The sequence below is a fragment of the Diadema antillarum genome, unplaced genomic scaffold (genome assembly GCF_040938485.1).
Source record: "Diadema antillarum isolate AM-2024a unplaced genomic scaffold, OU_Dant_1.0 seq00000152_RagTag, whole genome shotgun sequence".
NCBI classification, from domain to species: Eukaryota; Metazoa; Echinodermata; class Echinoidea; order Diadematoida; family Diadematidae; genus Diadema; species Diadema antillarum.
In genome coordinates this window covers 661,866-686,040 of record NW_027271225.1, presented here as the reverse complement: position 1 = coordinate 686,040, position 24,175 = coordinate 661,866, and the positions used below count along the sequence as shown (strand labels likewise).

At 39.2% G+C, this 24,175-nt stretch overlaps 1 protein-coding gene across 1 annotated transcript in view; it reads left to right on the top strand.

Annotated features, from left to right (window-relative positions):
* The first annotated feature begins 1,786 nt into the window (after positions 1–1,786).
* Positions 1,787–24,175, top strand: part of LOC139727801 (uncharacterized) — a 79,393-nt gene continuing 57,004 nt past the window's right edge. Inside the window, exons 1-3 of the mRNA XM_071638772.1 lie at positions 1,787–1,792; positions 1,870–2,037; positions 3,019–3,186. Of these exons, the coding sequence (XP_071494873.1) occupies positions 1,787–1,792; positions 1,870–2,037; positions 3,019–3,186 (342 nt within the window). The remainder of the gene's footprint in view (positions 1,793–1,869; positions 2,038–3,018; positions 3,187–24,175) is intronic.

The following is a 24,175-nucleotide window of genomic DNA, read 5'->3' as shown; positions in this document are numbered from 1 at the left end:
AAAAAATAACATCACACTGAATACATCTCTGGCATGTGAAATTTCGGTTTCAAAAGGTACTACATCCACTTTCGGTTGCAAATGGTACTACATTCACAAAATATAAAAATATTTAATTCATAAAAAAATAAATGAATGGACCTGGATTTTCTTAGAGAGTGGTTTTAGTATTGTATCATCTAGCAGTATAATAGGGGGAAATATCATTCCAGTCTGAGCTTGCTAAATATAATTTTAAAAATCACGTTTTTCTCAGAACTTGAAATTATGGATGTAGTACCTTTTGAAACTCTTCATATATCCAAGATATAGACACAGTTCGCAGAAAAAGTCCTGCGAGCAGATTTTGACACACAAACACACATCAGGCAGCCATCAAAAAAAAGTTACAATTTACTGTTACAATTTTAATCAACTTTTAAAGGATGAAATGAGGGTTTTCTTGCCTGTAATTTGCTGGAAGAACGAAAATGTGAAGTAATTATTGTTGTGAATTACCCTGAAATGTTTTTCTTGTTATATCCTTCATTTTTTTATGCTAGACGTAGGCATAAAACAATAGATATAATTGAAATAATAAAAAATGCAGCATTTTCCAAGAATGCCCGTTTATTTTGTATCATTTTCACACAAGCTTTGCCTGTAATATAATTTGTTGTTCTTATCATAAATCTGCAAACTACAAATTCCAATATTATGGAAATATCAAATGTGAAACCAAGATAATGTACCCATTCCAAGCAATGCATCATAGGTTTAATATATTTCAGTATATTGCAATGAAAAGCGCCCCACATGTTGACATAGATAAATTTCAACCATAACAAATAGTGATGGTTGACTTGCTTTCCCTTTGTGGTAAATATGAAAATGATTGATTTTTAAAAAATGAGGAATATATACTGGTGATAAAGAAATATGAAGGAAAATATGATTCTAGCATATTTAATATGCATTTCTTTATATTTTGGTAAATAACCGCCCTCAATAGGTAACTGAGAAATTTTAGATGTTGGGTCATGTGTAGAGTATGAGTTGCTCTATCCATGTGCCAAATAAGTCTGTGATATATCAAATAATAAAGAGGTTATATAGGGGGTACAATGTGCCCCCCCCCCCCCCCCCCCCTTGGACCTGGAAAGGAATCAAAATATTTTGAGCTTTATATAGGGTCAATCTGAATGATATTAATTTATCTGAGTTCCTATGAAGATCAATTAGTCTATAATGTTATAGTTCCATACATCCCACGAAACACAAATAACCACCTTTCTTATATAGATGCAGGCGTAACCCTTACAAGTATAGATGGTAGTGGTTTGTTTGTTGCAATTGAATTTAAAAAAAAAAAAAACTGATTGAAGATTTCAAATGTGTGAAATTCAATGGACCATTTTATCTACTTCCTGAAGAGATGGGTGTTTTCATCTGTGTTTCAAATCACTCCCCCCTCCCTTTCGCTCCACAGCTCAAATCCATAAGTCCACATTCTATGATCTACCTCTTGGTGTCGCCAAGGTTTGTGTAAAAAAATAATAATAAAAAAAAAACACCTGTTAGATGCCACACATAAGAATCTGAATTCGTGGATTTTTACTTGTGGTGTAGATTGTTGCTTTGTTCAAACTTACAGATATGTGACCACAATGTTACATTATGTCTTCAGAATGAAAATTTTTACAAGCCTCCGTGCCAATCGGTCGGGATCCTTATTCGATAATATGTACTCTTTGTTTATGTGTTGTTCGTATTTGTTTGTGTCGGAGGGAGGAAAAGGGATGAAAACATGGAGGTATGATATTCACACTGACAGGATAGTCTTCCCTTAGTATTTTATGTTATTTCTCACCCTCCTTCTGTACTGCACAGTTGGAATTAATCAGACACTCTGGAGGACCTGACATTTCTGCTGCTGCATCAAAGGCATATGCCAAGAGTATTTGCACCATGCCAAACCTTAAGACTCTGGAGCTAGACGAATTCAACATAGCTGACGGTTTCTTTCTTGCCCTCAATACATCAGCATCAGAAGCAAGGGTATCTTAATTGGCATTTGTTATATTCCAGTGTAATATCGTATAGTGGGCCATAGAGGAGAGATTCATGTTGACCGTTTTGAATAGAATCGAAAATGAATGGAATTACAAAGTTTTCTTTGATACAGAAGGATTGTAATCATTCGATCAGAAATCGATTTTTTTTTAATGAAATGAAGGAATAAATGGGTGGGGTTTCCCCAGTACACAAAACAATGATTCCAATATTAATGTCTACTGAAAATTGAATAGGAGATGCTAGCATAACCCCATAATCCTATATACCTTTAGGTGTCACTCCTGAGATGATACATGTACTAATATTACAAATGTGGATGGTAGTGGTTTCTTTAATAGGATAGAAAAAATAGTGAAGATTTTATGTGTCAAATTAAATGGAAAACTTTAATGAGGCAATGTCACCGTATCTACTTATTGAAGTGATGGGTATTTTAATCTGTGTTTTACATCATCCCCCTCCTCTTCACTTCATTATCAACACCTGTATGATATAAATTGAAAAGATTCCATTTTCTGCCGGAAGAGATGGGGTTTTTTTATCTGAGTTTCAAATCACCCCCCTTCGCTCCACAGCTCAAATCCATAAGTCCATATTTTATGATCCACCTCTTGGTGCCGCCAAGGTTTGTGTTAAAAAAAAGAGCACCTGTTACATGCCTAACATTAAGAACCTGAATTCATGGATTTTTTACTTGTGGTGTAGGTTGTTGCTTTCTTCAAACTTACAGTTATGTGACCACAATGTTACATTATGTCTTCAGAATGAAAATTGTTACAAGCCTCCATGCCAATCGGTCGGGATCCTTATTCCATAATATGTACTCTGTGTGAGTGTGTGTGTGTGTGTGTGTGTGTGGGAGGGGAGAAGGGATGAAAACATCTAGGTATTATATTCACACTGACAGGATAGTCTTCCCTTAGTATTTTATGTTATTTCTCACCCTCCTTCTGTACTGCACAGTTGGAATTAATCAGACACTCTGGAGGACCTGACATTTCTGCTGCTGCATCAGAGGCATATGCCAAGAGTATTTGCACCATGCCAAACCTTAAGACTCTGGAGCTAAGGGAAGTCAACATAGCCGACGGTTTCTTTCTGGCCCTCAAGACATCAGCATCAGAAGCAAGGGTATCTTTATTTGCATTTGTTATATTCCAGTGTTATATCGTATAGTGGGCCATAGAGGAAAGATTCATGTTGACCGTTTTGAATAGAATCGAAAATGAATGGAATTACAAAGTTTTCTTTGATACAGAAGGATTGTAATCATTCGATCAGAAATCGATTTTTTTTAATGAAATGAAGGAATAAATGGGTGGGGTTTCCCCAGTACACAAAACAATGATTCCAATATTAATGTCTACTGAAAATTGAATGGGAGATGCTGGCATAACCCATAATTCTATATAACTTTAGGTGTCACTCCTTAGAAGATATATGTACTAATATTACAAATGTGGATGGTATTGGTTTCTTTAATAGGATAGAAAAAAATAGTGAAGATTTTATGTGTCAAATTAAATGGAAAACTTAATTGAGGCAATGTCATCGTATCTACTTGTTGAAGTGATTGGTATTTTAATCTGTGTTTTACATCATCCCCCTCCTCTTCACTTCATCATCAACACCTGTATGATATAAATTGAAAAGATTCCATTTGTGACCCGCTACAACAAAAGGATCCTAAAGTCGCTGACGGGTGAGCCGAGAAAATCGAGTTTGAAGCCAGATCACCAAAATCTGTCAAAACGTTTGGATTACTGTTTTTAACATGATTTTGTAGTCTAATGTATCTTCTATCATCTGCCGAAATTTTGAAGCTAAATGATCAAAGGAAAGACCTGAAAATAACATTTTTCTGTCCCATGATTGGCTCGCCCGTCAGCGACTTTAGGATCCTTTTGTTGTAGAGGGTCACATTTTCTGCCGGAAGAGATGGGTTTTTTTTAAATCTGAGTTTCAAATCACCCCCCTTCGCTCCACAGCTCAAATCCATAAGTCCATATTTTATGATCCACCTCTTGGTGCCGCCAAGGTTTGTGTTAAAAAAAAGAGCACCTGTTACATGCCTAACATTAAGAACCTGAATTCATGGATTTTTTACTTGTGGTGTAGGTTGTTGCTTTCTTCAAACTTACAGTTATGTGACCACAATGTTACATTATGTCTTCAGAATGAAAATTGTTACAAGCCTCCATGTCAATCGGTCGGGCTCCTTATTCCATAATATGTACTCTGTGTGAGTGTGTTTGTGTGTGTGTGGGAGGGGAGAAGGGATGAAAACATGGAGGTATTATATTCACACTGATAGGATAGTCTTCCCTTAGTATTTTATGTTATTTCTCACTCTCTTCATGTACTGCACAGCTGGAATCAATCAAAGACTATGGAAGACTTGACATTTCTGCTGCTGCATCAGAGGCATATGCAAAGAGTATTTGCACCATGCCAAACCTTAAGACTCTGGAGCTAGAGGGAGTCAACATAGCCGACGGTTTCTTTCTGGCCCTCAAGACATCAGCATCAGAAGCAAGGGTATCTTAATTTGCATTTGTTATATTCCAGTGTTATATCGTATAGTGGGCCATAGAGGAGAGATTCATGTTGACCGTTTTGAATTGAATCGAAAATGAATGGAATTACAAAGTTTTCTTTGATACAGAAGGATTGCAATCATTCGATCAGAAATCGATTTTTTTTTTAATGAAACGAAGGAATAAATGGGTGGGGTTTCCCCAGTACACTGCCCTACTCTGACAAAAGGAAGCAACTGACAATTTTATGGAAATTGACTTTTCACTGGTTTTGTGGTAATTGAGATATGCTCTAACCAATGGTGAACAAAATAAAGTCATCTGATGTTTCATTTATGAGATATTAATATGTGAAAAGGAAGTAACTGCACAGATATCAACATAAAAATCTGACAAAAGGAAGCAACTGACCATGTTCCAGTGAGCCAATCAGCTGTGAGGACAAATATGAGAACATGCGGGAATGAACCAATCACAGACCTTCTTACACCTGGTTGGCTTTCTTAGAGCTTCCATCGTGCAGTGTGGTGGTGAAGTGTGTGGTGGTGAAGTCATCCAAATATGCTGAAATTCTCTGATGTTTTTGCCCATTTGAGAAATGCGTAAGTATCTGAATATCTTATATGTGATATTGTTAACTGAACTGTAATGTTATTGATGCATATATGCTTTTACAGGGTGGACATAGACCCATGAATAATTGTGTGTACGTCATGACCGCATGCTAGACCAGTTTTAGTGTAGTCCCATGTACTCACTTATGTGTAAAGAAAGCACTACTATATTGTAATGTTGCAATTGGGCTTGAGAATAAAAAATAAGTCAACAGGGAATGGTATTTCAAAAGAAAAGAAATAATAGAGTGCTCAAAATTTTCAAAGTTCTAGGATGCTTAGTGTACAGCAATATAATTGCAATATTGGGAATTGCAATATTGGGAAAGAAATTTTACCAGTAAATAAAAAGTTGTACCGTATACAATGTTGTACTACGGTACAGCTCACTTGTGCAACGGTAGACTGTGACTGCGATCCAAATTTGATTTTATCATATTTCAGTAGAAATGACCGGTACATGTACAGGTGTATGCATTGGATAAAGGCAACTGTGGGGGATGTGGCAGTAGACATATACAGTGTATGTACCTTGACCTTTTTTTCAGCTGTACTATTGGATATGTGCATGAATTTTGTATTGGAACACAGTTGCCAACTCAATGTTCTGCTGATTTGATGATTCACATTGTATCGTTAGCGTCAGTATTTGCATAAATAAGGTATGCAAATATAATGCTGGTGGCATAATAATTGGTAGTGCACTTACAGTTGTTTGTTACACCCATATTGCATATTAAATCTTCTTATTCAATGACAATGATACAATTCAATTTCATGTAATTTTATTTACTACAATCATTCTGCCCTTGTTTTCCCTTCTTTGTAGTGGTGTGGTGAATCACGATGAGAATATCGATCCAGCAAGTAAAGAAGATGAGGTTCTACCCAACATTCGTGAAGAACCTGTTCCTCTTGTTCCGGGTAATGAGCGTTGCACTCCTCAGACAACTCCACTGCAAGAAATACCAGAACCTGACAACGTACCTGAAAATCCTGCAAAGAGGGCAAGATTTGATACAAATTCGACATGTCACAAGCTGGACAGGACAAGGGAGAAACATGCAATCAGACCACCATGCAATGGCTGCAAGAGAAAATGCAATGACAAAATTCAACACGATCGGCGTCAAGCTATCCATGAGCAGTTCTGGAAAATGGCGTATGAAGCACGGAGGCAGTGGTTGTTTGATCAAATCCAAGTCACCGGTACAAAGAGAGCAGGGACAAATCTTCAAGGGTTCTATGACAGGAATCATACACGTGTATACAAATTCTCTGACGAGAGAGGCCAGCAACACATTGTCTGCAAAAAGTTCTTCTTGAGCACCATCGGCTACACAAGTGACAAAATCATTACAGTCACACTCAACTCAGCCAGGCCAGGAGTAATATCACCGGAGAGAGATGACAAGAGAGGACGACATGAACCCAAACACAAACTTTCAGCAGAAAACCAACAAATCATAGTAGACCATATCAACTCCTTCAATCCATGCATCAGTCACTACAGGCGTGAACATGCACCGCTTCGGAAATACCTCCCACCAGAACTGAGCATGAAAGAAATGTACGATGACTTCCAGAAATTACACCCAGGTGTTGCAGGTTACAACACATATAGAAAAACCGTTAACAACCTAAACATCAGTTTTGCCAAATTGGGGGAGGAAGAATGTGAACTGTGTATGCTCTATGACAAGCACGAGCATGACAATGATGACACATCTAAATGTACAAAGTGTACTGAATGGAAAGCCCATAATGAAAATGCAAGAATGAGTCGAAAGGCATACCGAGAAGATAGTGAAAGGGAGCATGGGGATAAGGAGGCATTTTTCTCGGTGGACATGCAAAAGGTGATCATGCTTCCAAGGCTGCCAGGTGTTAAAACATGTGTGTTCACAAGAAGACTTGTTTTGTTTCATGAGACATTTGCTCCCCTTGGAGGAAAAGGTGCGGGCAGGAACAAAAAGCCCGTGGGAGTAGTTTGGCATGAGGGCATTGCTGGTCGGCAAGCTGAAGATGTTGTGAGCACCTTCGACAAGATCATTCATGATGGAGTTTACCGAGATTGCGAGCACTTCACATTTTGGGTGGACAACTGCGCAGCCCAAAATAAGAACTGGGTTCTTTACACAGGCTTGGCACTGATGGTCAATGAGGATGGAGGACCAAACACCATCACCCTGAATTACTTTGAGAAAGGACACACCTTCATGTCTGCTGATTCATTCCATGCCCAGATTGAGAAAGGCATGAGAGCAAGAAAGAACATCTATGACTTTTCAGACTTCGTCGAGGTTGTCAATAAAAGTGGTACTGCGATCAAAATGGAACCAGCAGACTTCAGTCTGTGGGAAAATGGAATGAGCAGTGCAGGTTTCACCAACAAACCAGTTCTGAATACAGTCCGTGTTGCTCAGTTTCGCCAGGGCTCCAGCAAGATCTACTGGAAAACGTCAGCTGAGGATAAAGAATTCCTGTGTGGAGAATTTCTGAAGAAGAAAGTGGCAGAGAAGCTGTTGAAGGGGCAACGCTTTCCCCAAAAAAATGGTGCACGAGGAATCTCAAGCAACAAGAAGAATGACATCGTGATGAAGTTGTGTCCGCTTATGCCTCAAAACAGATGTCAGTTCTGGAGAGACATTGTTGAGAATCAAACTTCTCAAGACCTCATTGATAATGAGTAAGAAGACGTTACAGCACAACAAACTTGGCTTGACATTAATGGTCGATAAGGACATCAAGCATGTTTGATATATGTTTTTAATAATGTATCCAATTTTTGTCATGAATATTGATCCCATCAGACCAAAGCATTGTATTATTATGTTGTAGGAATCATCAGAAGTGAGAAGAGTTTCATTTTGATTTGTCTTGTGCCACTTTATTTATTTTGGACACCCGTATTCATGTTGTAGTGCATACTATTCAGGACTTCTATCGATTCAAGATTACTGCCTTTTTGTGCCAATTATTATACCAAGTGCAACACACAGTCTTGCCATTCAGCATTGCAATGAAATGATCTTTACAACGTTTAAATGTTTCAACTCACATCGTAACAACTCAGTTCTAATGAAGGACACGATACACGTAATATGAGGAGGCTTTATTTCATTTTCTGGTCGTGTTTCTTCAACTGATTGATATTTTCTTATTTTGCATGTGAACATGATGCTATTAGTGTATGTATGTTTTATAATTGTATTGTATACACTGTAAGTTTAGCAAATTACATGTATTTTTTTATATTGAAACACACAAGTTACCGTATCTGCAAGTAACATACGGTGTATGGGAATAGGACGGAAGGAGGATTCTGTGATGGATTTATTATCAACAATGTTTGTACATGCGTGGTCATTGTTGATTTGTTAAAAAATAGAATACATGTACAAATTGTAATATAAGCAAATGTGTGCATTCCCATCCAAGCAAAGTATGATGCTGTTGTAGGAATTATTAGTGCAGTGAGAAGAATGTCGTTTTGATTTGTCTTGTGCCACTTTATTTATGCTGAATATGTGTGTTCATTTTGTAGTGCCATACTTTTCAGGGACTTCTGCCAATTCAAAATACTGCCCTTTTATGCCAATTATTTATCACATGCTGCGTACAATCTTGCCTTTCAACATTGCATACCGAAACTGAAGTGCAAATACAATTATTATGGAATGTTTTGCATTAATTATCAAAATGTTAAAATGTTTTTTCTGCACGTTTTATCTTGAGAAATGTACATGCGCTCAGATAGCAAATTAATGTTTTATACTGTTACACATATCGGTACTGGCATCTTCAGGCAATATATGGGAAAAGAAAAGAAGGATTCTGTGATGGATTGTAACAATTCAATATCAAAGACAGAATATCATCCAATTATGTCATATAATTCCATATTAGCAATTATCAATGCTTTTCAGTCTATGATGTCAGGAGTAAATTTGTGAAACTCATTGACAAATATTTTTTGTACTATAAATTTGTAAATTGTAATAGCAATGCAGTCATACGTACATACATCTTTTTAGATACATGTTCATATAGTTTTGATGTACACTGTACATGCAAGTGATAGAACTCCATGCTCATTTTCCATATGAAATGTAGATCGTTTCAGTTTTTAATATTTTATGTAACATTTTTGTGTGGGCTGATAATTGTTACAGTGTTATCTAAGTTTTTTGTAGTTTTAGAAGTTTCAATGTTGTTATCATTATTGTCATTATTGTTGTCATGCAGTTTTTAATAAAGTAAACTCCTTCATCAATTTCTTATAACTTTCTTATCATGAGTGATGTATACATGACTTGAGACAATGAGGAAAAAAAGAGAATGAAATATATCTGATGAAATAAGATCTTGCACCTCAAACAGATATTGAGTACACAAAGTAGAGAATTGTAAGATGCTGTGTGTGTGTGTGTGTGTGTGTGTGTGTGTGTGTGTGTGTGTGTGTGTGGTTCTGTACAACCTGTGTCTGTTGGTATTCAAATTTCTACATACTGGCACTGTACTAAGTTACATTGTAGCTAGTACGTGTACAAGCGAAGGTGTGCATGCTAGTTTGTGCCTTGCCGAGTGTGTGTTTGTGTGTGTGTGTGTGTGTGTGTGCGTGTGCGTGTCTCTCTCTCTCTCTGCCTCTCTCTCTCTCTCTCTCTCTGTCTCTCTCTATGTGTCACTGTAAGTGAGTGCAATGGTTAATATGACAATTACAAGACATGAACCTACACTTAACAGTAAAACAAATCAGTTGCTTCCTTTTGTCAGATTATACTGCATGACATTATTACAACAATACTTTGACAAAAGGAAGCAAGTGACTTAATGCTAATAAAAACATGAAATCATATATTCATTCACACATGTCTAAGATCTGTCCTCTGAGTACAATTTGAAAACATATCTATCAGGGAACTGAGAAAGAGCATTACTGAGAGCTAAAAGAAAAACACGTTTCCCTTGTTTACAGGAAAACTACCAAATGTCAGTTGCTTCCTTTTGTCAGATTACGGCAGTACACAAAACAATGATTCCAATATTAATGTCTACTGAAAATTGAATAGGAGATGCTGGCATAACCCCATAATCTTATATACCTTTGGGTGTCACTCCCTATAGATGATACATGTACTAATATTACAAATGTGGATGGTAGTGGTTTCTTTAATAGGATAGAAAAAATAGTGAAGATTTTATGTGTAAAATTAAATGGAAAACTTTAATGAGGCAATGTCATCGTATCTACTTATTGAAGTGATGGGTGTTTTAATCTGTGTTTTACATCATCCCCTCCTCTTCACTCCACAGTTACAATATTTATATATATATATATGTACATCAGATGTGTGTGTGTGTGTTTTTTTACTATATATATACATGTACATATATGTATACGTGATATATATATGTATATAAATATAATAGCGGTATCTCAGCTTCTATGAGCATATGACATCGTAATCATCATCAAAACCTGTATGATTTTACCTTCAATTCTACAATAGCTGGAATCAATCACACACTGTGGAGGACCTTCCATCTCTGCTGCTGCATTACAGGCCTACGCTCAGAGTATCTCCACCATGCCAAACCTTCGGGATCTGAAGCTGGAGAATGTCATCATAGCAGACAATATCTCTGTCTCCCTTACAATATCAGCACCAACATCTGGACCATGGGTATACCATTTGTGTGTGTGTGTGTGTGTGTGTGTGTGTGTATTTGCTTGGTGTTTGTTACTTTACAGGAAATCTTTAATACACGTTTAATATATTTTTTTTTTATTTAAAAAAAAAACATGATAAAGCCGCTTACCATTAACTGCCCCAAGAAATAAAAATGAAACTGTTATCAACATTGAATAAAACAGTAATAATGTAGAATGTTCATGTTTTCACGTCTGGTTGATATTGGTGACGATCACATAATTCGTGATCACTGGCTTTCACTCTTGAATTATGTCCTCTTTGAAATTATCAACAATGTATGTATATACATAGAGTGGTATGTAATGGGTCGGCACACAAGCTGTATAATATCGCATGTTTTTTTTTTTTTTTTTGGGGGGGGGGAGGGTTGGGGCAGATTTGTATTTGGTATAGAGGTTAGGCCATGTTTCTACTTTCATACGCAGACATGTAATTTTTTTTTTTTAAATAGACCTCTCCATGCTATAAAGTATATTCGTCAAAATTGGATTGATACGTGTTTCTTTTTTCCTTTTATGATCTCCAAAATATCTGGGCTATGTAATGACGCACCATAACAAGGAATATTATAGAGAAATGGGTAGATATTTATGTATCCTTGTAAAAGGGTGTGACATGAATAATTTCAAAGAAAGTCTCTGGATGGCAGGATTGTAGAAGCTTTCAAGATTTGTCAGGATTGTCTTCCTAAGCTTTTTGTCACAACAAATACATGGAGTGATAAAGCAATAAACATTAAAAACATAAATCGGGATGGGGGCATTTAACACTGTTTCATGGAAATATATATGGTGAATTTATATGCACTGTAGGACTAATTACATAATGCATACGAACAAAACATGAGTGTGCATGTGGCTCGTATATCCCACATGTAAACCCCCTTTTTTCACTCATAACACTGAAAATAATAGTTTTCTTGTCATAATAGCTTTCTTGTCATGTAACATATGAAAATCAGCTGCCCTTATAGATCTGTGAGTTCACGTTTGTTGCTACACGACCATAGAATGAAGGATGGAGAGTATTTTGATTTTTTATCGTTTCTATGATTTTCATTTTCATTATGAATTTCGTTTTAAACGGGTATTGTAGGACTTATAGTTCCATTGTTGTATATTCGTAGCGTGGGCATTAAAGGTGCATCATGTTCATACTAGGACATGTTATTACACTTACTGGTACTTAAGAAATAGCACTAACTGCATAATTAGCCAAAGTGCCGTTTCATTTCATCTCGATTGTAGTGAAATAGATGATGTTGACTAGAATAGTGCTAGGAAAGAGCAAAATTATGCCAATTGATATGGCAAATTAAATGTCCTTTGTGTGTAACATTGTTTTATGCATTAGACTTCGAAGCCTCCCTTCTACATAACTCCACAGTTCTTATCACTGTGTCAACATGAAGGATCTGACATCTCGGCTGCGACATGGCAGGCCTTAGTCCAATTCATCTGCGTAGTTCCACATCTTCAAACTCTTGAACGGGCATATATCAGACACCATCAGCATCGTGCTTATCATTTTCTTTCAGGAGTGAAACGAGGATCGGTATATCATTTCTTTTTTTCTTTCTCTGTGCTTCTCTAAATTTACTTCACTTTGTCTTTCAGGAGAGTGGGGAAATATGTCACAGAAATTATTGAACTCATTTTGATTGAAAGTGTAATATGTGACATTAGATTATGGTATTGTGTTATTAATCATTATACGGACAGTTTAAGGAAGAAATATAACGTAACATTGTTCTTTAAGGTATATAATCTATGTCAAAGTGTTCCAGTCGCCTTAGTGATAATTCATGACTTTCTTTTCCCACTTTTATGTCTACATTATGAAGCTTTTATTTTTTGAGGGGGATAAAATGTGAATGAGCAGGGATAAAAGACATACAGTGCATTTACATGAATTTGAATATTAATTCTTTCAACGTATACTTTTACCTCCTCCTGTGATGCTACATAGGAGCTATCAATGAAATTAGCTACAATTTCGATTGTTGGATCAAGAGCCTTAGCAGAAATCATCTGCACCAAGCCAAACCTTCGGACTCTAGAGCTAGAGGATGCCAGAATCACAGACGATTTCTACCTCACTCTCGCCGAATTAGCATCAAGAACAAGGGTATCTATACAATGCATTAATCCCCCCCCCCCCCCCTCCCCACACACACACACACACACACAGGAAAAAAAATAGTGAAGATTTTATGTGTAAAATTAGATTGGAAAACATTATTGAGCCAATGTCATCGTATCTACTTACTGAAGTGATGGGTGTTTTCATCTGTGTTTTACATCATCCCCCTCCTCTTCACTCCACAGCTACAATCCATAAGTCTTCTTTTCATGATCTACCTCTCGATGCCGGCAAGGGTTGTGTTAATAAATATATATATATATATGTTCATTAGATGTGTGTGTAAGTGTGTGTGTGTTTTACTATACATATACATATATGTATAAGTGATATGTATATGTATATAAATATAATAGGGGTATCTCAGATTCTATGAGCATATGAAATCGTAATCATCATCAAAACCTGTATGATATTACCTTCAATTCTACAATAGCTGGAATCAATCACACACTGTGGAGGACCTTCCATCTCTGCTGCTGCATTACAGGCCTACGCTCAGAGTATCTCCACCATGCCAAACCTTCGGGATCTGAAGCTGGAGAATGTCATCATAGCAGACAATATCTCTATCTCCCTTACAACATCAGCATCACTACTTGGACTATGGGTATATCATTTGTGTGTGTGTGTGTGTGTTTGCTTGGTGTTAGTTACTAATCAGTGAATCTTTAGTACACGTTTAATATTTTTTTCGATTAAAACAAGAAAAAAAAAACATGATAAAGCCGCTTACCATTAACTGCCCCAAGAAATAAAAATGAAACTGTTATCAACATTGAATATTGGTTGATATTGGTGACGATCACATAATTCGTGATCACTGGCTTTCACTCTTGAATTATGTCCTCTTTGAAATTATCAACAATGTGTGTATATACATAGAGTGGTATGTAATGGGTCGGCACACAAGCTGTATAATATCGCATGTTTTTTTTTTTTGGGGGGGGGAGGGTTGGGGCAGATTTGTATTTGGTATAGAGGTTAGGCCATGTTTCTACTTTCATACGCAGACATGTAATTTTTTTTTTTTAAAGAATAGACCTCTCCATGCTATAAAGTATATTCGTCAAAATTGGATTGATACGTGTTTCTTTTTTCCTTTTATGATCTCCAAAATATCTGGGCTATGTAATGACGCACCATAACAAGGTTATAGAGAAATGGGTAGATATTTATGTATCCTTGTAAAAGGGTGAGACATGAATAATTTCAAAGAAAGTCTCTGGATGGCAGAATTGTAGAAGCTTTCAAAATTTATCAGGATTGTCTTCCTAAGCTTTTTGTCACAACAAATACATGGAGTGAGAAAGAAATAAACATTAAAAACATAAATCGGGATGGGGGCATTTAATGGAAATATATATGGTGAATCTATATGCACTGTAAGACTAATTACATAATACATACGAACAAAACATGACATGTAAACCCCCTTTTTTCACTCATAACACTGCAAATAATAGTTTTCTTGTCAATAATGTAACATATAAAAACCAGCTGCCCTTATAGATCTGTGAGTTCACGTTTGTTGCTACACGACCATAGAATGTAGGATGGAGAGTATTTGATTTTTTCATCGTTTTAATGATTTTCATTTTCATTATGAATTTCATTTTAAACGGGTATTGTAGGACTTATAGTTCCATTGTTGTGTATTCGTAGCGTGGGCATTAAAGGTGCACCATGTTCATACTAGGACATGTTATTACACTTACTGGTACTTTAGAAATTGCACTAACTGCATAATTAGCCCAAGTGCCGTTTCATTTCATCTCGATTTGTAGTGAAACAGATGATATTGACCCGAATAGTGCTCGGAAAGAGCAAAATTATGCCAATTGATATGGCAAATTAAATATACTTAGTGTATGACATTCTTTTATGCATTAGTCTTCGGAGCCTCCCCTCTACCGTACTTCACAGTTCTTATCACTGTGTCAACATGAAGGATCTGACATCTCGGCTGCGACATGGCAGGCCTTAGTCCAATTCATCTGCGTAGTTCCACATCTTCTAACTCTTGAACGGGCATATATCGGACACCATCAGCATCGTGCTTATCATTTTCTCTCAGGAGTGAAACGAGGATCGGTATATCATTTCTTTTTTTCTTTCTCTGTGCTTCTCTAAATTTACTTCACTTTGTCTTTCAGGAGAGTGGGGAAATATGTCACAGAAATTATTGAACTCATTTTGATTGAAAGTGTAATATGTGACATTAGATTATGGTATTGTGTTATTAATCATTATACGGACAGTTAAGGAAGAAATTTAACGTAACATTGTTCTTTAAGGTATATAATCTATGTCAAAGTGTTCCAGTCGCCTTAGTGATAATTCATGACTTTCTTTTCCCACTTTTATGTCTACATTATGAAGCTTTTATTTTTTGAGGGGGATAAAAGACATAAAGTGCATTTACATGAATTTGAATATTAATTCTGTCAACGTATACTTTTACCTCCTCCTGTGATGCTACATGGAAAAAGGAGCTATCAATGGAATTAGCTACAATTTCGATTGTTGGATCAAGAGCCTTAGCAGAAATCATCTGCACCATGCCAAACCTTCGGACTCTAGAGCTAAAGGATGCCAGAATCACAGACGATTTCTACCTCACTCTCGCCGAATTAGCATCAAGAACAAGGGTATCTATACAATGCATTAATCCCCCCCCCCCTCCCCACACACACACACACAGGAAAAAAAAATAGTGAAGATTTTATGTGTAAAATTAGATTGGAAAACATTATTGAGCCAATGTCATCGTATCTACTTACTGAAGTGATAGGTGTTTTCATCTGTGTTTTACATCATCCCCCTCCTCTTCACTCCACAGCTACAATCCATAAGTCTTCTTTTCATGATCTACCTCTCGATGCCGGCAAGGGTTGTGTTAATAAATATATATATATATGTTCATTCGATGTGTGTGTAGGTGTGTGTGTGTTTTACTATACATATACATATATGTATAAGTGATATGTATATGTATATAAATATAATAGGGGTATCTCAGATTCTATGAGCATATGAAATCGTAATCATCATCAAAACCTGTATGATATTACCTTCAATTCTACAATAGCTGGAATCAATCACACACATTGGAGGACCTTCTATCTCGGCTGCTGCATTACAGGCATACGCTCAGAGTATCTCCACCATGCCAAACCTTCGGGATCTGAAGCTGAAGAATGTCATCATAGCAGACAATATCTCTGTCTCCCTCAGAATATCAGCAGCAGGACGAATCTGCCTGCGTCCATTTTTTTTAGCAGCAATTGGCGCAATGGTTGTCGCAATTCCGGGAGGATGAACAGGCCAATGATCAGCTGACGGTGAAAGAGTGGGGCAAGGCGGGTCGCGTCGGGGGCTAGGCGGACACAATGGAGTGCATGGGCTGTGGGCGCGCCGGCCCGGACAAGTGCGCACGGTCGTGGGCGTGGGTGGAGGAGGGGGTGGGGGGGGGGGGAATGAGAATACTCCGTATGCAGGGCAAGTGGGCTAGGTTGCCGCCAATTGATGGCGTGGGAGTGGGAGGGGAAGGGGGCGTGGAAACAAGGTTGTGTGGGGGTGGCTATTCCTCTACATTGAGGCCATTGGGTTGGAGGGTTTTGAGTTTGTTGATCCAAAATGATTCACGTTTGAGAATTGTGGGCCTTTGTCTGTTGTGGATGACTTCGATGCCACTGACAGTGAGATCGTTGATGGTGTGATCTGGCAGGTTATAGTGCACAGTGTATGGGAGTGATTTGCGTTGGGGAGTGTGGAAGTTTTTTTTATTTCTGACCGGGTGTTAGAGGATCTTGTGTGGAGTGAGGTTTCAGTTTTGCCGACGTATTATTTTCGGCATTTTTTGCAGGTTATTAAATAAATTGTCCATTCCGATTTACAGTGTATGTGGGTGGTGATGGGGTAGTGTTGGCCTGTGATGGAGCTTTTGAATTCGTTGGTTTCTGTGATGTACTGAGTGCATAATGCAGCGCGTGGATTTACATTCAAAGAAGTCTGGGGCTCCAGCGGTGGCGGGGGTAGGTTGTGGGGGTCGGTCTCTTGCGCATACAAGGAGGTCACGGAGGGATGCGCTTCTTTTGTAGGACACTATGGGGGGTTCAAGGAAGATGGCTTGGAGTTCTTCTGCTCTGTGGAGGGTGGGGAGAGAGTTTCTCAATATTTTGGGGATTTGGGCTGTTGCTTTGGTGTAGGTGATTACGAGGGGAGTCTGTTTCTCCAACACAAACTTTCACTGGAGTTTCACTGAATGAGGTAACAGCACGCATCTCTTGATTATAACAAAATCGTATTTAAACACTATGACACATGTGTACATCTACTCAATGTACTTGCTAATAAATCTTATACTTATGTCAACTCTGCGTCATAAGTTAGCCAAAACAGCAACAAATATTTAACAACCGGACATTTCTTGTTTGTCCCTTGACACATAATTATGTACGTGTTGTCACTCGTTATGTGCAAGCTCTGGAAAATATCGAGATTATACTCGACACACAAATGTGACTCTGTCACTCTGTCACTCTGTAACGAAATACATATACAGGCATAGCCCCCCCCCCCCCCATCCAAAAAGTGGGGGGGGGGGGGCAAAACGCATTTTTGCCCCCCCCCCCCAAAAAAAAAAAAGCCCCACCCCCCCCCCCAAAAAAAATAATAATAATAAAAATAAATGAATAAACAAAGAAAATAAAATAAACATGTATATATATGACTAAAAGGGAAAAAATATGGCTACAAACGGCAGCTTTTGGACTGTAAAATGTCAAAATTTTCAAGCTCGCTAGCTTCGCTCACTCGCATCCAGCAGTTGAGCCCGGTGCGCCTCCCCCTTTATTTCTAAAGCGAAAAACATAGCTACGACGGCAGTTGTTGGACTCTAGAACGTCAAAATTTTCAAGCTCTCTCGCTTTGCTCGCTCGCATTGAATCGTTATGCCACTCTCCTAATGTTGCTGACAGTAATTGCCAGTAGTGCGCCCGATGCCCCCACCCTTTAATTTCCAAAGCGAAAGATAAATATAGCTACGAACGGGAGTTTTGGGACTGTAAAATGTCAAAATTTTCAAGCTCGCTCGCTTCCCTCGCTCGTATTGAATCGTTATGCCACTCTCCTAACGTTGTTGCCAGTAATTGCAAGCAGTTGCGCCCAATGCCCCCCCCCCCCTAATTTCCAAAGCGAAAGATATAGCTACAAACGGGAGTTTTGGGACTGTAACACGTCAAAATTTTCAAGCTCGCTCGCTTCGCTCGCTCGCATTGAATCGTTATGCCACTCTCCTAACGTTGCTGCCAGTAATTGCCAGCAGTTGCGCCCGATGCCCCCTCCCTTAATTTCCAAAGCGAAAGATATAGCTACAAACGGGAGTTTTGGGACTGTAAAATGTCAAAATTCTCAAGCTCGCTCGCTTTGCTCGCTCGCATTGAATCGTTATGCCATTCTCCTAATGTTGCTGCCAGTAATTGCCAGCAGTTGCGCCCGATGCGCCGCCCCATTAATTTCCAAAGTGAAAGATATAGCTACAAACCCCAGTTTTGGAACTGTAGAATATCAAAATTTTCAAGCTCGCTCGCTTCGCTCGCTCGCATTTCATTGTTATGCCATTCACCTTATGTTGCTGACAGTATATAATTTTTCGATCGTTTCACACCGTCATTCCATAATCCATGTAAGGAAAACTTACAATGTTCCTCAATGACTGCGTTGTTGAATGTATCACATTCCGTAATGTATTGTAGTCCCATTATTGCTCACGCACACACGCACAAGCATACAGATCGTCAAAATTACTTTATGGTTCCCCCCATGTTTCGACCCACCGTACGCCACTTTACATTATACATATATATATATATATATATATATATATATATATATATATATATGTATATATATTATAGATGTGTGTGCGTGTGTGTGTATATATATGTGTGTGTGTGTGTGTGTGTGCATGTGTATATTGTGTAACATATGCATGGTCTAACCTTGAGCCCCCTCTAATGTTTGCCCCCCAATCCAAAACTGCTTCCGGCGCGCCTGTATACAGGTTATTAATTTACAAAAAATAATGGCATTATATCTTGGTTTTTTGATGCCTCACTGTCACTCAACACTTTTTCATTAATACAAAACAACATAAATTCTTTTGTTTAAACACAAATTGGTTGACATAACACTCAAAATTTAATCAACAGTTTTCCTGTGACTGGCCGGTTGTGTTTTGCTATGCTGTTTTTTGCTTTGTTTATTTTTTGCATTCGCTAGCAGTAACTCTGTAATGTATCGGTATACATAACAATATGAATCCTTTGACTCTTTGGGGTACACTGAATGAACTCAAAATAGAAGTGTGCAACTGAAGCACAGCTTTCACTGTAATCTTTATACACACCACAAATGTTGTATCCTGACGTTTCCTGTAATGTTGGGTTTCCAAAATATCATACAATGCTTGGCGTGTAACACATGAGATTTTTCAAGTGATGTTTTCTTATAAAGATCGAATATTGTGTACTAGTACTTTCTCATACCTAGCATCACTCACATAAATCATACTGTTTTTCGTTTAAAACAAACATGATTAACATAAATACAATTTCTTCACAAATCCTTGGGACAGGAAAAACTGAACGAGGATACATGAACACATGTATACGTTGTCATATACAAAAACAAAATCATCAGTTTCTTGCCTGTTTTGAGTCTTGTTTGAAATGTTCAGCTTAATGTAGGTGTTACTGTAGATTTGAGATTGTTATCGTTCGGCAACATTATCAGCGCGTGCACAGTTTCAAACTCGCGACAAAGCGTCTGCTAATTTGTTGTCCTTTCCTGCTATGTGCACAATTCTCAGTGGGTACGGCTGGAGAATCAAACTTCAACGGAAGAGACGCTGATTCTTGTGCTTGAAGCGTTCTAAGAATGTGAATGGGTTATGGTCTGTGTACACCACGATGTCTCTTCCACCGTCCAAATACGCTTCGAAATGTTGCACGGCTAGAACAACACTGAGACATTCCTTCTCCACAGTTGAATACTTTTGCTGATGGCGATTCAGTTTTTTGGAGAAGAAACACACAGGTTTGCTATGTCCGTTGTCGTCTTCCTGAAGTAGCACGGCTCCTACTCCTCGGTCACTAGCACCCGTAGCCAGCTGGAAGCTCCTCTCGAAGTTTGGTGCGATGAGAACGGGATCGTTCATGAGGACGGCCTTCAGCTTCTGGACGCACCCTGGCAGCTCGACCACTGGAACGTTGTACCCTTTTTCAACAAGTTCGTCAAGGGCACCACCATGTGACTGAAGTTGGGGACGAATCTCCGGTACAATCCGCACATTCCCAAAAAGCGCTGAAGCTCCCGTTTCGATGCCGGCACTGGGAAGTCCACGATGGCTCGGACCTTGGCATCTCGTGGTGCGACGCTACCTCGGCCTACCTTGTGACCCAGGTAAGTCACTCAAGCTTTCCCAAACTTGCATTTGGCCAGATTCATCGTCCTGCATGTGACAACCTCCGGGACAGCTCTCGAAGATGAGCAACATGCTCCTCCTACGTATTGCTGAAAAACCAACACATCGTCTATATAGACAACACAGTTATCACGACCAGCAGTAACTCGATTCATCATGCGTTGAAAAGGTGCGGGGGAATTTTTCATCCCGAAGGGCATGACACGACACTGGTATAACCCGGAGGGCGTGAAAAACGCCGAGATCTCTCTTGCATCCTTGTCTAATGGCACCTGCCAATACCCTTTCATTAAATCCAATTTGCTGACATACTCAGCACTTCCTACCCGATCAATACATTCCTCAATCAGAGGAAGCGGAAACGAATCAGTCTTGGTTATGGTATTGACCTTCCTGTAATCTATACAAAATCTGGACGTTCCGTCTGCCTTTGCGACTAGCACTACTGTGGGTCCAGTTTGAATTACTGGGCTCTATGATTCCATTTGCAAGCATGAAATCTATCTCCCTATCCACCTGTTCTCTCTTAGCAGGATGAATCCGATATGGATGCTGCTTTATGGGTGCATTTTCACCAACATCTACTGTATGAACAGCGTCTTTCGCACAGCCCAATTTATCACTGCAAACCTCCGGAAATTCCTGGAATATGTAGACAACATCTTGCCTCTCTGCATCTCAGACAGATGACTGAGCAGTAACTCTGGATTTTCTGGTGCCTTTGAGTTCTCTACTCGCGGAATCATTCCTGACTTGAAATTCACACTCTGAGAATCTGAAGCATCAGGTTCAAACTCTTCTGTACTTTTCCCAGCACTGTGTAGGACACTCTCACTCACAACTGCATCCAAGTCTTCTACCATCACACGGCTAAATGATTCCTAAAATACCGGAATAGGAGTCAACGGCGCAGGTCTAATGGCATGTTGTGGTTTTCCTACCACTTGACATTCATAACACGTTCAACAAAATTCAGACACATCCTTTCTCATCTTGAGCCAGAAGAAGTGAGTTCTGATTCCACACAGAGTCTTCTTGACACCCATGTGTCCGGCCATCGGAATTTCATGTGCAAGACGTAGAATTTCCTTTCGATACGGCGGAGGAGCAACTATCTGGTCGACAACCGTCCAGTCCTCATCTGCGGGACAGTCTGGAGGACGCCATTTCCTCATCAAAACACCAGACTTTACATAGAAACATTCTGGCCCTCCCTTCGGCTCATCTACAGTCAATGCACCCTCTCTCAACTTCAACAATTCCTCATCTTCCATCTGTGCTTTGATTAAAGCCGGCTGACTGAACACACCTTCTTCCCAACTTTGTTCTCTTTCATCTTCACTAGTCACCCTTTCAAATAATGTGTCATCAAGAGAAATTTCACTTTCAAACTGCTTTCTCTCACGCTCTGCTTCGCTTGCTCGAAACCTGGCGATAGCACATGTTGGAAATACTTCTGGAAATTCATCAACCAATTTTTAGCTTTCCTGCTCGTACACTGGGACTTCAGAAACAACCGGAAGGACACTCACTCGACCTCCTGCAAGGCCATTACCGAGCAAAAAAGAAACTCCTTCCAAAGGGATAAATGGAACAATTCCCACAATCACTTCCCCTGAAATCAGTCCACTATCCAAATTCACTCGGAATAGAGGGACTGCCTGCGTTCCTCCGTTGACATCATGTATCAGTACTTTTCTACCCGTGTTACAGTCTATGGGCATACTCTTCACATCTCCTACCATGAGGGATTGTGTAGCTCCAGTATGACGAAGGATGACAACCGGTACTATAAATTCAGCAATGGTAACTGTACCCTTGAAAATGAAGTCCTTGTACTTTTCATACACACGACCACTTGAACACGTATCTGTCATTTTTGAGACACTGCTTTTCACAACATTTGGATGACGCTGTTCATCACTTACACTTGACTTAACAAAACCATTGGTGGCTGCTTGGTACTGTTTCTCTTTTGTTTCAGCATCTGAACTTTTCTGTGCACGTGTGTCTGCATGGACTAAACCGTGTGTTGCTTTTTGCTTTTGTTTTTCTTTTGCTTCATTTTGTCCAAGCAATCGCCTACATTCAGACTTGATGTGACCTGTTTTTCCACAGAAAAAGCATCTCACCTCTTTCTATTTAGGCCGTGGCGATTTCGGGCGCTCGTTTTGATTAGAATCGAAAATGAATGGAATTACAAAGTTTTCTTTAATACAGAAGGATTGTAATCATTCGATCAGAAACCGATTTACATTTTTTTTTAATAAAATGAAGGAATAAATGGGTGGCGTTTCCCAAGTACACAAAACAATGATTCCAATATTAAGGTCTACTGAAAATTGAAAAGGAGATGTAGACCGGGGGCCCAGAGCATTTATTCAGCTGAAAAGGGTCACACTTTTTGATGGTCTCATCGTATAAGGATGTGGCCAAGGGTCAATAAAATGAATTGCTGGCAAGTCACATCCTGTACCGTAAGCCTAGGGACCACAAAAAGCGACCCCGAAAAATGGATTTATTCAGCCGAAGGGGGTCACGGACAAAAGTTGGTGGATATTGTTCCTTTGGGTGTACTTATCATGAAAACAGCAATGCCAGCTATTTTATCCTGTACGGGGCCCCAGACAGAAGCCCCAAAGGGCCCCACAAATATGGTGTTATTCAGCTGAAAAGGGTCACGGCTAATTTCTTTTGCAATGGAAGTAGTTCCCATCAGAGATATCCAAAACACCAATGCCAGCTATTCTATCCTGTACGGGGCCCCACCCCCCATAGGCCCTACGTACAAACACACAAAAACATTGATTTTATTCAGTTGAAAAGAGTCACGGCTGATTTCTTTTGCAATGGAAGTAGTTCCCATCAGAGATATCCAAAACACCAATGCCAGCTATTTTATCCTTTACGGGGCCCCAGACAGTAGCCCCAAAGTGCCCCACCCCCATAGGCCATACGTACAAACACACACAAACATTGATTTTATTCGTGCAGCTGAGAAGAATCACGGCTAATTTCTTTTGCAATGGAAGGAGTACCCATCAGAGATGTCAAAAACACCAAAGCTAGCTATCTTATCCAGTACGGGGCCCCGGACAGTAGCCCCAATGGAGCCCCCCCCCCCCCCCCCCCCCGGCACACACATATTAGTTTCATTCAGCTAAAAAGGGTCACGGCTAATTTCTTTTGCAATAGAAGTAGAACCCATCAGAGATATCCAAAATACCAAAGCCAGTTATTTTATCCTGCACGGGGCCCCATCTGGCAGACAGTAGCCCAAAATGCCCCCCCCCCCTCCCCTTCCTCCTCCCCCCCCCCCCACACACACACACACACATTGATTTTATTCACTGAGCTGAAAAGGGTCACGGCTAATTTCTTTTGCAATTTAAGTGGTACTCATCAGAGATATCCAAAACACCAAAGCCAGCTATTATCCTGTACGGGGCCCCCAGACAGTAGCCCCAGAGTACCTCCCCCCCCCCCCCCCCCACACACACACACTCATTAGTTTCATTCAGCTGAAAAGGGTCACGGCTATAATTTCTTGTGCAATGGAAGTTGTACCCATCAGAGATATCCACAATACCAAAGCCAGCTATTTTATCCTGCACGGGGCCC